The 14,712-nt window shown below is 37.4% G+C and overlaps 1 protein-coding gene across 1 annotated transcript in view; it reads left to right on the forward strand.

The window, feature by feature from the left end:
• The window catches only part of DAT (Sodium-dependent dopamine transporter), a 61,021-nt gene that overhangs the window by 13,344 nt on the left and 32,965 nt on the right, over positions 1-14,712 (forward strand). The window contains exon 4 of the mRNA XM_090409959.1: positions 13,580-13,718. Coding sequence (XP_090266085.1) covers positions 13,580-13,718 — 139 coding nt within the window. The remainder of the gene's footprint in view (positions 1-13,579; positions 13,719-14,712) is intronic.

Consider the following 14,712-nt stretch of genomic DNA (forward strand, 5'->3'; position numbering starts at 1 on the left):
GGTTAGTAGTTGGAAGGGGCCCAATCGTTCGATGCTGTTGGCACACTTTCCCTCGATGAGTCTTTGGACTCCCTGGAGGTGTCAAATAATAATATATCCTGTTAGGATTAGGTACCAAGAGATGGCAGCACTTGTTTTCCCGTCTTTTTTTTTTATCGGTGGCTGCTATAATTAGTGATAGACATGGGCCAGCTTTCTCTGATTGGCTACCGGTGGGGATTGAGCTGCCCACTCAATCTCCAAAAGCTAGGTAGGGTTAAAAGGTCTCGCCTACTAAAAAGGAGTTAGCTTATTATTTTTTTTTATTATTTCAATATTATTTTATTTTCTAATTATTATTTCATGTTGTTCCTGGTTTGGTAAACAAGTTTCGCTTAATCTGTAAATTGTCAGACACACTTCTAAATACGGCAGATTGCGGTCCTATTAATTAAACTTATCTTTTATATAATTCAGTTAATTTCAATGTAATAATACGCATATCTGTGTAGCTCAGTGGAAGCGGCATTTGCACTCACCCAGGGGCGAATGCTGGTCTTAAAATTCACGCTTGCTCTTGTTATCATTCAGGGAGTGTGATTGAAGTCTGATTAGCGGAATAATGAATTATTGATAATTTAAAACTAGGTACAGGTAACCCTCGTATAACGCGGATGTTATGTTCCATAGAAATGCCGCGTTATATAAATCGCGTTATGCGAGACTCAGATCACATACGAAAAGTAGGGTTAGGTTCCGAAATCGTTTTTTTTCCAAAAAAAAAATATAACAACAATGACATATTTTTAACAAAAATATTTTTTTATTTAATTCAGGTAATTCATGTAAGTTAAGAAAACATATAAACTATGAAACAAATACATGGCATAAAAGTATAAAAATTACAGATTGTGCTTAAACTTCATTGCACATAATGCATAAATGTTTTAGGCAAAATAAAAATAAGCGCATATTTTAATCTTTCATAGCACGAGGATTTGAGGATTGGTTAATAAACACTGGTTTTGTCATGTAATCAGCTGATGCATTATTACAAAACAGTAGAGCAGGGGTCGCCAAACTTCTTTGACTGTCGACCCCTTCAAGAGTTTCTTGTTGTTTTATCGACCCCCTATATTTTACTATTACGTAATTATAATAGGACAAGCGAAAAAAGACGCTATTATGAGTTTTTAGATTGTTTATTTTATAGTTACAGTGTTTATTGTGTGTATAATATAGTATATATTATTATATTACTATTACTATCACTAGTAATATCACTGGTATTACTAGTGATATTAATAAACTACTGGTATTAATATCACTGGTATTACTACCAGCCCTGCTGAACTCTTCAACATAGAGAAGTTCAGTTCGTGAATGAATAACGATTGAATTGCAATATGTATGTTGATGAATTTTAGAACATTAACGCTCACTTGTATGTCGATGCGCAAAAATGAGACCGGGATCGAATACGTGTAAGTAAATAAGAACAGCGCACGTGTTGCAATCTCGCTCCCACCGCGCCGGCAGGGCAGGAACCACCAACATCCGCTTATTGGTAAATACGTCATTTTGGCCTACTTGATTGGCCTCAGTAACTATTTTCATGATCTTACTCCATCTTACAGGTCCTATTCATGGACCTGTAAGATGGAGGTACTGATCCCACGATTCACTCTTAATTGCGTTGTCATTACCTCCATGTCTTTTGTCATGGAGGTAATCCAAGCTAACCGAATTAAATATTACCCATACAATGATGTCTTATATTTTTCTGTCGACCACTTTGGCGACCACTGCAGTAGTGTAATTCTGTCTTTGGATTAGGGTTGCCATCTTTTGGTAAGTCCAAAGAGGGACACACTTATCGAATACGAAAGTCTTCCTCTCCTCTAAATGTAGAAAATGAAAAAGCCAAAGTTGAATATGTAATTCTAACCTTATAAAATATTAAAAGATTGAATACTTTGGTACGGTATTAGTGATTTAATAATATTTGTATTTTAATATATAAGTTGTCCCGCTTAGGTGTAATTCGGGAATCTTAAAATTCGGGATGTCCCGCCTAATTCGGGACAGGTGGCAACTTTACTTTGTAAACTTTGAATCCAGGAACCGATCTTTCATTTTTCGAAATAAAGGTGCGTTTTTTGCACTTTTTTCCAATATAACCCGGATTCATCTTCACTGAACACTGGTCTGCATTATAAATGTTTATAAACGTTGACAGTTTTTTGTTTAATAAGATTTCCATCCAAAGGAATTTTCTTTTGAATGCATTTTCTTTCCAAATCATTAGAGATTTCTTCATTTTTCTCTTAGAAAATGGCGTACACGAGCAACGAGCTTTCCACTTACTGTTGACCCAGCAATAAACACTTTCTCGGATTTTATGCTCATTGGGTTTGCTTGTTTGAATTGTTGATTCATTTAAATTCAAAGTCCTTACAACAACTGGTTTTTCTCCATTTTTCAACCGATCCATGATTTTAATTTTTTTTCTTCGAGACGAATTTTCTTTTCAATATTCATTTCGCCCCCCTTTCAATACAATTTGTGGCCATTAAAAATATTTTTTTTTACATAAAAAAGCATTACATATTAATTATGTATGTAACTCACCAGAAAATAAAGTGCTCAGCTTGAGATGAAGACGCTTATGATTTTTAATACGCTTTCTTGGCAGAAAACGAAGACAATTTTCAACAATAAATACTTTAAACAATTGCCGTACATGCTTGCTAAAGGGTGTTTCCACTAATATAAATTCCCTACTTATAACTACCTGCGCGATACGAGCAGACACAAATTTAACGAAGATAAAATTTGATTTTTAAGTCGCGCCGTGAAAAATATATGAAAAGATAAAGGGGTTACTACAGTTTTAGACCGCGTTGTATAAGTACCGGGTTATACGAGGGTTACCTGCACTGACCATTTAAAACTATGTATCAAGAAATTTATGCACATTTAATCATAGAAATTCAACATTTATTTTACAAATGATATTCTATCTTTTTCAATTTAGCTACTGGAATACAAATTCTTCCCTTCGGTTCTTCTTTATGAACTGGTCAATAACATCGTCATAAAAAGTTGGTTGTAACTTAATTTTCCAAAGCAACACGCCCGCTTGTAAAAGCTAGATGAAGCTCACTGGCTAGAGCTACGTTGACTGCGTATGGCCTGTGTTTAAGCAAAAGAGTGAGACGACGTCAAATGGTTATGCGCGCGCATGAAATCACAGTGCTGCTGCGAGGACCTGGAAGCTCTGACAACCGAGGAAGCCAAGGGAGCTTTCACTAGACGAGCAAGCATCGGCCTTCGATACACAACGCAAAGTTCAATTATTGCCGCGCAAGCTTAAGACGTCTTCTGTCTACAAAAATAAAAGCCTAAATGGAATGCATGCATTTATTAACAAATAAATAGTACTTCTTTCTCAATTAATGAGCTTGCACAGCAAGCATGGAGAATTCGCCACTGTACTCGCCAGAGCTAGGCTGCCCGAAGATTTGCACTTGCCAGCGCCTTAGAACTGAACCCAGGTTCAATAACTTTTCTAAGCCATTCTTTGACCAGTTCCCTAGTTAATCGATCTGTTACGAGCAAGTTAGCTTTTTCTCCCGGAAACTCGGATTTTTCGTCTGCAAACTCATCGACCACAGAACTCACGCTATTACAGACGACAGCATATCGTGTTAGGAGGGACCACGAGATGGCAGCACTTATTTCCCAGTTTCTTCACTGGATACTGCTTAAAATTAGTGATAGTCTTGGGCCAGCTATCTCTGAATGGCTAACAGTGGAACTGGTAGCCAATCAGAGATAGCATATCATATATATAATAATATATATATATATATATATATATATATATATAAATTCTTTAGACTTGAAACATAGTTCAAGTCTAAAGATGGTATAATACCAGGGCAATTCATTGTAAAGGTGGGTAAAGCTCTGATCACTATTCTTAGTATTTTCCCATAATGTAAAGCTACTCGCTGAGGAGACCTCAAAAAAGGTTGAAACCGGTCTGGATGGTGACCCCACCCATAATGTATTGCAGTATACATCTTTTAGTGAAATGTGCTTTACATTATGGGAAAATACTAAGAATAGTGATCAGAGCTTTACCCACCTTTACAATGAATTGCCCTGGTGTTGTACCATCTTTAGACTTGAACCTTGTTTCAGGCACAAACTTAATTGTTTGCATACTTGGGATTAGGAGTTAAATAACCATGCTTATAAAATTACTTGGTAACCCTAATATACAGTATCCCCAAGTTAAAAAATTTATTACATCTATATCTCCTCCAGAGATTCTTATTAAAAATAAAAACATCTTGCAGCAACTTCTATAGGTAAGGTTGATAAGGCTCGGTCGACCATGAGATTAATACCAGAATTAAGTCTCTTGGAGGGTAATGGATGGCAATTCTGTAGCCAATGAAGTTCTAACTGAGGCTCGGTTATTGCTGCTACCCTCCTGCCATGATCAGAGCTTTAATAACCTTGGTATTTAGGGTTTAGCTACTCACTGAGGAGACCTCAAATAAGGTTGAAACCGGTCTGGGTAGTGACCCCATCCATAATGTATTGCAGTATACATCTTCTAGTGAGATGTGCTTTACATTATGGGAAAATACTAAGAATAGTGATCAGAGCTTTACCCACCTTTACAATGAGTTGCCCTGGTGTTGTACCATCTTTAGACTTCAACTATGTTTCAGGCGTAAACTTAATTGTTTGCATACTTGGGATTAGGAGTTAAAATAACCAAGTTTATAAAATAACTTGGTTATCCTAATATATATATATTATATAATATATAATATATATATATATATATATATTATATACTGTATATATATGTATATATATTGTGGGTTGCAGAAATTGGTTGATAGGCAGAAAAGAGGTGATATGATTGAGACAATCAAATTACTGAAGGGTTTCTAAAAGATTAATTCAGAAGATGTTTTTGATAATAGGACTGGTGGTGGGAGGACTAGGGGCCATACATGGAAGCTGGGCAAGAGTGTGGTCAGTAAGGGTGTTAGAACTAGGTTTTTTACTTGGAGAGTGGTGAATGAGTGGAATAAGCTGCCAGAGTCTGTTGTGGGTGCCATGACTGTAAATGAATTCAAAGCAAAGCATGATCGACACTGTGTGAACACCGAATAGTTGTTCTTGACATGTTGTTAGGGCCTCCCTCGATGAGTCAGTCGACTCCTTGGAGTTGCCCGTAATTTTTTTTATTTTTTATTTTTTATTATTATTATTTCTCAGATAAATTACATACATTATATGAAGACAAATATGCATAACAAATACTTTCCCGTACTTAAAGTTTTTTTTAAATACTAGTAATAACTGTTTACAACATATATTATAATAATGTTCATAACGATGATTATTACAGATGTTTCTTTGCAATTTTACACTCTATATATACAATATCAATGGATATAATCACTCTATATTGCATACTTTTGTTACAGTTATTACATACATTAGATACATTTGTTTACATATGATACATTACTTACATTTGTATACATATGATACTTACATTACATACATTTGTTTACATATAATACATACATTAAATACTTTGGTTTACATGTGATACGTACATTACATGCACTTGGTTACATGTGATACGTTTTGGATGAGAATTAATTTCTCTGCTTTCATCCTCGAAGCTTATATGTAAGCTTATCTGAGGATGACACCAGTTGGTGATTATTTATTCATTTATTCATTCATTTATTTATTTTTCCCTGTGTTGGGAAGCTACGAAATCTATGATTGAGAAATTCGCGCGCGCGCACGCACGCGCACACACACACACACACACACACACACACACACACACACACACACACACACACACACACACACACACACACACACACACACACACACACACACACACAGTAACTTGGAATGTATCGATGCGTCGCTGAACTGGAAGCCAGAACGAATATATTGTGTTTCATTAAGTTTGTATGGTATTTTGGGTGCGTGTTTCTTGTTCGTAGTCTACTGTAGTTTGTAAGGTTTCTGTATTCAAAAGGTAATTTGTTTATCATGTCTGGGTGTAGAAGTTTCGCGTGGCCTTTCGGTAGTGATTATTGTATTTATATGTGATATGATTAGTAGTCTGAGGTCTTGTTATACGGTATGTATTTCTGACTGTCCTGTAGTTGGCATCGAAATGATGTTTTAGGCAAAAGCTGCATAGTGACATAAATGTTTTGCTGTCAGTATTTTGGGTTCTGACATTGCGATGTACTGTATATAAGGTCATGATTTTCTCTTTGGTCCCAAAAGATCAGTTTTATCATTTTGTACTGTAGCGACATTAATCTATTTAGTTTGTAGAGTGCACAGAAAGCATGCGTTGTTATTATAGGGTATCTTAGTATATTTTGGCATACTGATTTGTATATTAGTGTTTTTAGGCGTATGGGAACTATGTCTTTTAACCTGTAGAGTTTGCCACTTATTGTTCGGAGTTTGTTGTGTAGATGGTTTATGTGGCTATTCCAGTTCATATCTGCATCGAAGTAAACTCCAACGTATCGTATTGTTTCAACCTGAGCGATTGTAGTGGTTTTGCTGTTCTGTGTTTTTTTTTATGTTGGAAAGTGAATGTTCGATGGTTATATATTTGTTATCGACTGGTCGATTCAGTGGATTTCTGATTATCATTAATTTTGTCTTATCTGAGTTTAGGTGTATGGAGGTTTTCGTGAGCCAGTCTATGATCAGATTTATGTCATGTTGCATATTTGTTTGAGCTATGCTTGCGTTATTATGGATGGATATTATTGCTGTATCGTCTGCGTATTGGAATATCTTACCTTTGAGTGGTAGCTGATTAATATCGTGCGTGTAAATGTTGAATAGAGTTGGGAAGAGTACAGCTCCCTGTGGCACTCCACAGGTTACTGGTAGTAGCTCTCTGCTTCGGTTTGACCCGATACGTGTGATATGCTTTCTATTTTGGAGGTAGTTTGTAAACCACCTGTGAAGAAGCCCGTTTATTCCAACATGCCTCAGCTTTTCTAACAAGGTTTGATGTGTAAGCGTATCGAATGCTTTAGTTAGATCAATAAAGACTACCATGGCAATTTTCTTTTTGTCTAAGTCGGTATTAATTACTTCTGTAAAGTCTTCCAAGAGAGATGTTGTTCCCTTATTTTTCTGAAAACCATATTGTGTTTTGGGGATAATTTGAAGGATCTCAGTGTATGCTGTGAGTATCTTCAGTATGACCCGCTCCATAATTTGATTGATAACTGGTAATGTTGCTATGGGTCTGTAATTGCTGATTAAATTTCTTTTTCCTTGTTTGTATATGGGTGTGATTATGGCGGTCTTTAGCATACTTGGTATCTGTCCTGTTTTAAATATTTTATTTATTAATTTTAGTAGGATAGGACTCAAACTAGTTGCATGTTGCTTTATATCTTTAGGTCTTATATCATGAATTCCTGGGCCTTTGTTTGGTTTGGTTTGATTTGATGTATTGCAGAGAGAAGTTCTGCTTCTTTTATGGTTGGGAACCATAATGTCTGTTTTGATTGTGGTCGAAGTAGAGGGTCTCGTTTTGTGATTGGGGGAATATTTCTATGTCGTTCTTGGATGGAATCTGCAAAGTATTGGTTAAAGTCATTTGCTAGTTGTTGGATAGGTTTTGCGTCTTTCATGAAGCTGTGTTTTATGGTTTCGGAGGCGGTGGTGTTGGGAACAAAATCTAGCATCTCATTGATCAGATGACAGGTTTGTTTCATGTTGTTTTGTGCAGAGGTTAGTTTGTCTCTGTAGTAGCTTCTTTCTGCATTTCTGATTTGTGTTGTAAGGCGATTCCTTGTTATCTTATATTCAGTTTCTAAAGCTGTGTTATTTGGATATCGCTTTACTTCTTTCCATAAAGCGTCCTTTCTGTGTATTTCTAGGATTAAGTTTTGTGTTATCCAAGGATTTTGTGTTGTTTTTGAACGAATTCGGACTTTCTTTGTAGTTTTCTTATATATTTCCTCCAGTGTGAGTTTAATGTTGTTGTATAAGATATCTGCTAAATCTGATGCCAGGTGTTCCCAGTCTATTTTTCTTATTTCGTGGTTGACTATTTCTTCGTCTATTATTGTTTTCTGTAGCTTTTCTTCTGTGGGACATTGCATAGATATTGTCTTGGTGTGCAGGTTTAGAGCAGTGAAGTAATGGTCTGCTACTTTGCACTTTGTGACTGATGCAGTGTAACTGTTTGGTGGTGCTCGGACGTTTATATGGTCTAGACAGGAGGCAGTGATAGTATTTCCGAATATTTCTTCTCTAGTACATGATGTTATTGTTGGTATTAGATTATACATGGATAGAGTGTCTAGATATTGTACAGTGTTGTTCTAGTTTTCGTTTGCAATATCTATGTTTATGTCGCCAATTATCATTAGGTATTCGGTTGAGCATATTTCTTGGCTTGAAAGCCAGCAACTGAGTTCGTGCAAGAATTTTATCATGTTTAGGTTTGGTGGCCTGTAAATAGCATTTAGTATTATGGGATGCTGTCTATTGGTGGTATTAGTGATTTCAAGGTTTCAGCATGCTCAAACTGATAGGCTATTTCTTTTGCTATTAATTTTTATTTGATAAATATTGATATTCCACCCCTCTTTTTGTTTGGCGGCATGATCTGTGTTGTTGGAAGCCTGGAATTTGGAAAGCAGTCGCTTCGTCATTAGTTGTAGATACTTCTGTTAGAATCATTATATCAATAATATCAGTGTAATTCCTCAGATAAGCCTATAACAATAATCAATGTTTTCGGATGCTTCTGATGTTAATATGCAAGATTGAGAGACCTCTCACTTGTACTGTGTGTTGTTTCCATGCATCAAGCGATTCGAAAGTACAATTACTGATGTATTCTGATGGTTTCACATTAATTTTTGTTGTGTTGAGATTTTCTTATTGAACTAAGTTGGAGTCTTTTGTTTCACTCTGGCAACCTGTCTATATCTTCCGAGCTTTTTATTTGTATAGACTTTGAAGTCTGTGACTTTTTCAAGAATATTTTACCGTCTTTGATCCATAAAAAGTGATACTTTTTTTCTGTTTTTTCTTTTCTTGCTTGGTACAAAAGATTCTGATTGAAAGGTATTAAATACTCAGATAGAAAGATTGGCGTATTGTCTTGCGATGCATTTAAATCCTTGACTACTGGTTTTTTCATTCTGCTGGCTTTTATGAGATTGTCTCTTGTAGCCTTGCTTGTCAGACGAACTTTGACTGGTGCGGGTCGTGGCGAGCCTTGTTTTCTATTCTTCCTGGGAAACCGATTTATGGTCTGAATATCATTATGCTCTAGGGGGATGTCAATTGCATGGCCTAACTTTAAAACTACAATAACAACAACAACAACAACAACAACAACAATGATGATGATAATAATAATAATAATAATAATATTTGGCACAGACGAGTGGAATTTTTCCTCCTGGAAACTCAGGTTATTCATCATATGAAACAGGCCACAGAACGCAAGTAATTGAAAGGCATAATAAAAAAAATGGCCCGCGTTGAATTTAGTTTGTTAAAAATGTATCAAATTTTCGAAGCCAGCTGATTTTTTACCCGAGAGGGGAATACAATTTCAGTAAATTCCATCACCAACACAACGAATTTGCATCAGCAGTCCGCTAAGGAACTGCAATAAAATAGCATTCGCCAATGAAAGTGGAAAAAAGTAGAATGAGTGAAGTAAAAGGAAAACTTAATTAGTCAGAGATAGTTTTCTTTAAACTAAACAAATCCATAATAGTTTACCATTTTAGAGGAAATTAAGAAAGTTATATATTCCCTATATGTTATATAAAGATTCAGTAATAGCCCAATGAACATAGTGGTACAAATGTACACAGTTTTGAGTGTACAATTACATACACTCATTTGTTTGTACGATTAGCATTCCTCGGCAATTTCCTAGGAGTATTTTTTGTTTATTCAAATTCAAAAATCGTTCAAAAGAACGTGTTGGTCCAACAACCGGAAAACGTTGCACATTCACAAAGACAATGTGACATCTTCTCTTTAGGAAGACATGAATTCAAATTTTCTTCAGGACATGAAGAACCTTTATTTTCAACTCTCACACGTTACAAATTCTTTACATTTGTGAAAGTTTCAGCAATTATAGACATGATAAAAATATACACGACGGGAATGCATTACGTTATTTGTGGATTGACATCTCGCACCATCTAACGTCTGCAATTTTTAATTGGCACTGGGAAATTAATAAAAGGATGTGTGTAGAGTAGCTGCCACACACACTAAGGCTTATGTCCTTAGCTAGAAGGATTTATGCTAAGCACCCTTATACCGAGGATCCGCCTCTTCCTAAATATGAAACACAGGGTACGTACCTCTTTCCAAAGCATCTGTGGGCTCTTTTTGCTAACAAACTTGTTCTTCCAGGATGGCCTTTAATTTCACTGGCACAAGTGTTAGGTATAAAAATGTAATGGGAAAATACACACATCGATATCTGTTTGTTTGCTGAATAATATTTCGGATCCACAAAAGTAAATATCGAGATGAAAAGTTTCCAAAAGTGGGGGAAATTCTCTAACCAAAGTAATAATGTACGCTCTGTTTTATTTAGGTCAATGGCCAAGACTTGCCTTCGAACATCTTCCGCCGGGTTTGGGGATTGCTAAACGCAAAATAACCACGTTAACTAAAGAACAAATCTCCCGAAACCTGAAATTTAAATGTCTGTTTGAAGCTTATCAAGTGATAAGTGAAAATTTCTGGGAATGATCTGTGGATGATATCATTAACGGTTACTGAATCATTTGCACTTTGCAAACGAGATTCCCCCCTAAGTGTGATTCCACGCAATCCTCAAACATCGCGAGATTTGCACGCATCGTTTTAAGATAATTTAGTGGCTCTCAGTGCTCACCGGGAATGTCTTAAATGATCTTTCCATTCGAAATTAAAACCTCAACGTTTGCGCAAATCTTGTGCGTCTGGTACAAAGTAGGAAGAAAACGGGGTCCTACATCGTCTTATGCTTTTTTCCTCCCTTTCTTTTTCAATCTTTGACTTGAGTATGCAAAATGAGCAGTTTCAGTGAATAAAATGCGAGGGGATGACGCTCCTTTCCCGTCGTGTTTATTTTACGCCGACATTTGGTTCTTGCTGAAATCACCTTCCATCAACATCCCCCTTCTCTGTTCGCTCTACGATCCTCGCGCCACAGGGAGGGTCATTTCCTGACTATTAGCATCCTCCTATCTCCTAGCGGACACCCGAGTGACGGATCAATTACGATGAAGTTCGAGTGTAGCTCGATACCCTTCGCATATGAACGCCGACCATCGAGAGTTTCAAGGCGCTTGTGTGAGTGCATTAAAAGAGACCCACAACATTCTCGTACGTTTTTGGTGACCTTGTTTCGCGTCCATAACAGAATAATTATTTTGAAGCGCATAAAATAAAAATCATTGGGGATTGTCATAACCTCATCGCAACAGAAATTCAGTGTCCAAAGGCGTATATTAAAATGCAGTAAAGCGATGCCCGTTTTAGCAATAAAATCGGGAAAAAAGACTAAGAAATAGTCTTTCTAATTGACTGTTATTTTGTTAAAAACCTTAAATGAACTAACTGGGAACGTATAAACTCGTGTTTGTCTTGCAGACTCTTTATTGATAAAAAATAAATAATTATCCGTTTTTTTTAACCAGATCTGCGTATAACATTAAATCTGTTATTATAAAATAAACGCTATTTTATACTTTAGTAATTTTTTTGTAAATCTTTATAATTTTATTATTTGTCTATAATGTTATAAACGCGATTTTTGCTGAATACTTCGCAGCTGTGTGAGAGGGCGCTCTCGGCGTCTACCAAAAACCAACAGATATGCGATTTGTGCGTGCTTTATCTCGTGAATTAAGTTCGCCAAATAAATTAAATTTACTAAATAATTAATTAGCGACTCAAAGTTTTAAATCGATAAGGACTGTTTCGATAATGAAAAAGAATCGGAAATATGCGAACGAAGTTTAACTTCTAATATAATTTAATGGCAAATATAAAATCCAGTTGAATACACAGCTCATTTGAATTATCCACAGTTTGAGCTCGATTTAATTTTTTTTCGAAGATCATTTTTTTTCTTTATGGTAATCGTTATCTAAAGTTTTGATGGATTCGTATTCCTTTTCTCATAGCGGCTTCTGACTTCTGGTTGATGTGAGGTATTATATAATGTCATTATAAATTTCGTTTAATCACGCCCAGTCAGTAGTTCTGTCGGTTTAGTAAACAATCCCACTCACGAACCGTTTTAAACCTTTAAGACAATCTGAGAGCATATATTTAAACTTTTCCAAAGGCAAGCGGCCAATGAGGTGTGGTAATTAATTGAAGCTCATCCTTCTGGAACCATTCTCAGACGATGTATGGTGCGTGCTTTGTCCTTCTTGAGATAACCGTCACCGGATGGATAACACGTGAACACGAGCGGATGCATCTTCGTCTGACTATGCCAAGGAAACAGTCTTCGGTGTTGCCTCCCGGTAAGACTCCATGGGTTCGTGCTGCTGTTGCAATACGTTAACACTGCTGCCAACAACGTGCTAGTTCTGATTTGAATCGTGCGGATCAGCATCCACCAGTCGACGCTGGTGCCTCGCTCAGTCGCTCATCTCTGGAATGTTCTTCTGTCTAATTGGCACCTTCTGAAGGAACTCGTTTAACTCGAATCTTCGGTCGAAGTTAGATCATGTTTCAAACACTGAATCTTTGATCAGCTGAAGACATTATTTATTCTCGAAAGCTTTTTATGCATTTGATAAGTTTCTATAGCTTTTTTTTTTTTTTGCCACGTTTAACGTACTGCCTCAGATATGATGTTGAAAGTCAATGTAATATCAACCATGTCGTTTAAATCAACATGCTTTTAATACGCCAAAAAATCAAGCTTTATTGGGAAAAACTGAAATGTTTCTCTCCAGCGAAGCTTAGTGAAATGGGGCTGCTCCAGTAAGGTGTAGGTGGATGGAGGGTGGAGATGGAGAGTTGTAGAGTAGGCGTCCTCCCTCGATGAGTCCTCGTACTTCTTGGAGATGTCACGAAATAATAATAATAATAAAATACTAATAATAAATCCAATCAATGAAATTCCGATTTATTTCAGAAAGATATATTTTAACGCGATCTTCAAGATGAGCCAAGAAATCCTTCAATTTATATAAATCAGGAACAAATGAAATAGAAAGAAAGACGAAACATTAAACTGCGAAATAAAAGGTACAAGAAGATTAAAAGCATGCAAAATATCTCCGCACCGAACACGACAAGCCAGCAGCATTAAAGAGGGTGTGCTGGGGTTCCGAGGAGATCGTCATCAGAAAAAAGGGAAACCACTCGCGAGGTTGCGATTCGGGTTTCAAATGGGGGCTGCGCGAAAGAAGTTTTAATTTACTGGAGGGTTTCGCTTTTTGGAATATAAAAAAAAAAATTATTATGTTTTTCTAGTATTTCTTTCTCTCTATCGCAGCTTCGCCCTTCTAGAGCTGCACAAAAGTTCCGGCATCGACGAGATCGGAGTGGTCAAGTGGGACATCGCGTTGTGTCTGCTCGCCGTCTACATCATCTGCTACTTCAGCTTGTGGAAGGGCATCTCCACCTCGGGGAAGGTGAGTACACCAACAGGAAACTGTTTTTCAGGTGGCGGGTTGGGCTCTTACTTTCGCACCCCCCTTCCCCCTTCTGAGTGTGAGAAGGCGCTTTCCCGGCCTGGTTGGTCGAGTGGTCAGCGTATCCGCTCTCCAGCCGTAAGGAAAGATAATCCGTAAATGAAATTCTACTTATTTCGTTAATTAATTCCTATTTTAATTATAAGAATTTCTTTATTTTTTGACACCAGATGGAGCGCGCAAGGGTAAATGAAAATGGCCGAGAGGAACAATCCTACGTATCAAAATACATTGGGAGAGAAATATAATGATGGAAGAAGGAGCGTACGGAGACTGGTGGGACTCGGTTTCAGAAACAAGAGAGAGAGAGAGAGAGAATATCGGGGTCTTAAATATTTCTCAACGAGGGCGCATCTCAATTCGATTTTATTTCAGGAATCGACGAAGTGACCTTCGCGGCTTCTTTCAGCGAACGGAGCACAAAAGGATCCTTTTGGTTGTCAGTCCGACTGCGCGTCTCATCCGCGACATTTTTTAACCTTCCCCCCCCCCCCAGGAGTGCGTTTGCATTCTCCCGACCGTTAATTGGGGCCCTTCTTTGATGCGGAAGGAAACTCGGCAGCGGCAAGAAGAGGTTTTTCGTGTAAGCGGCGTAGCCACGGAAAGCCACGTCTAGCGACGCGCGTGTAATTACGTGGCGGAGAGGAGAATTTTCCGCAAGTTTCTTTGAATGCGCTGCAGAAACGCCGTGCGTGTGCGGATTAAGGGGAAGAAAGACCCTTAACCGCGTCCGGCAGGCCTCGCCGTGTGGAGCGCGTGCATTCCGAATGGAGCTTCGCCCCTCGTAAAACTCATCGCTTCCGCCTTTTCTCGGAGCATTTCGGCTTTGTTTAATGGCGAGATTTGCATGCACGACACTCGTTCTTTTGGCCGATTCGCTTCCTAATGGGGTGGCCAACAATGCCTGATAACCCTCTCTCTCTCTCTCTCTCTC

Source organism: Typopeltis vanoorti, chromosome 20 (assembly GCF_054136105.1).
Source record: "Typopeltis vanoorti isolate ZY-2024b chromosome 20, IOZ_Tvanoo_1.0, whole genome shotgun sequence".
Taxonomy (NCBI): Eukaryota; Metazoa; Arthropoda; class Arachnida; order Uropygi; family Thelyphonidae; genus Typopeltis; species Typopeltis vanoorti.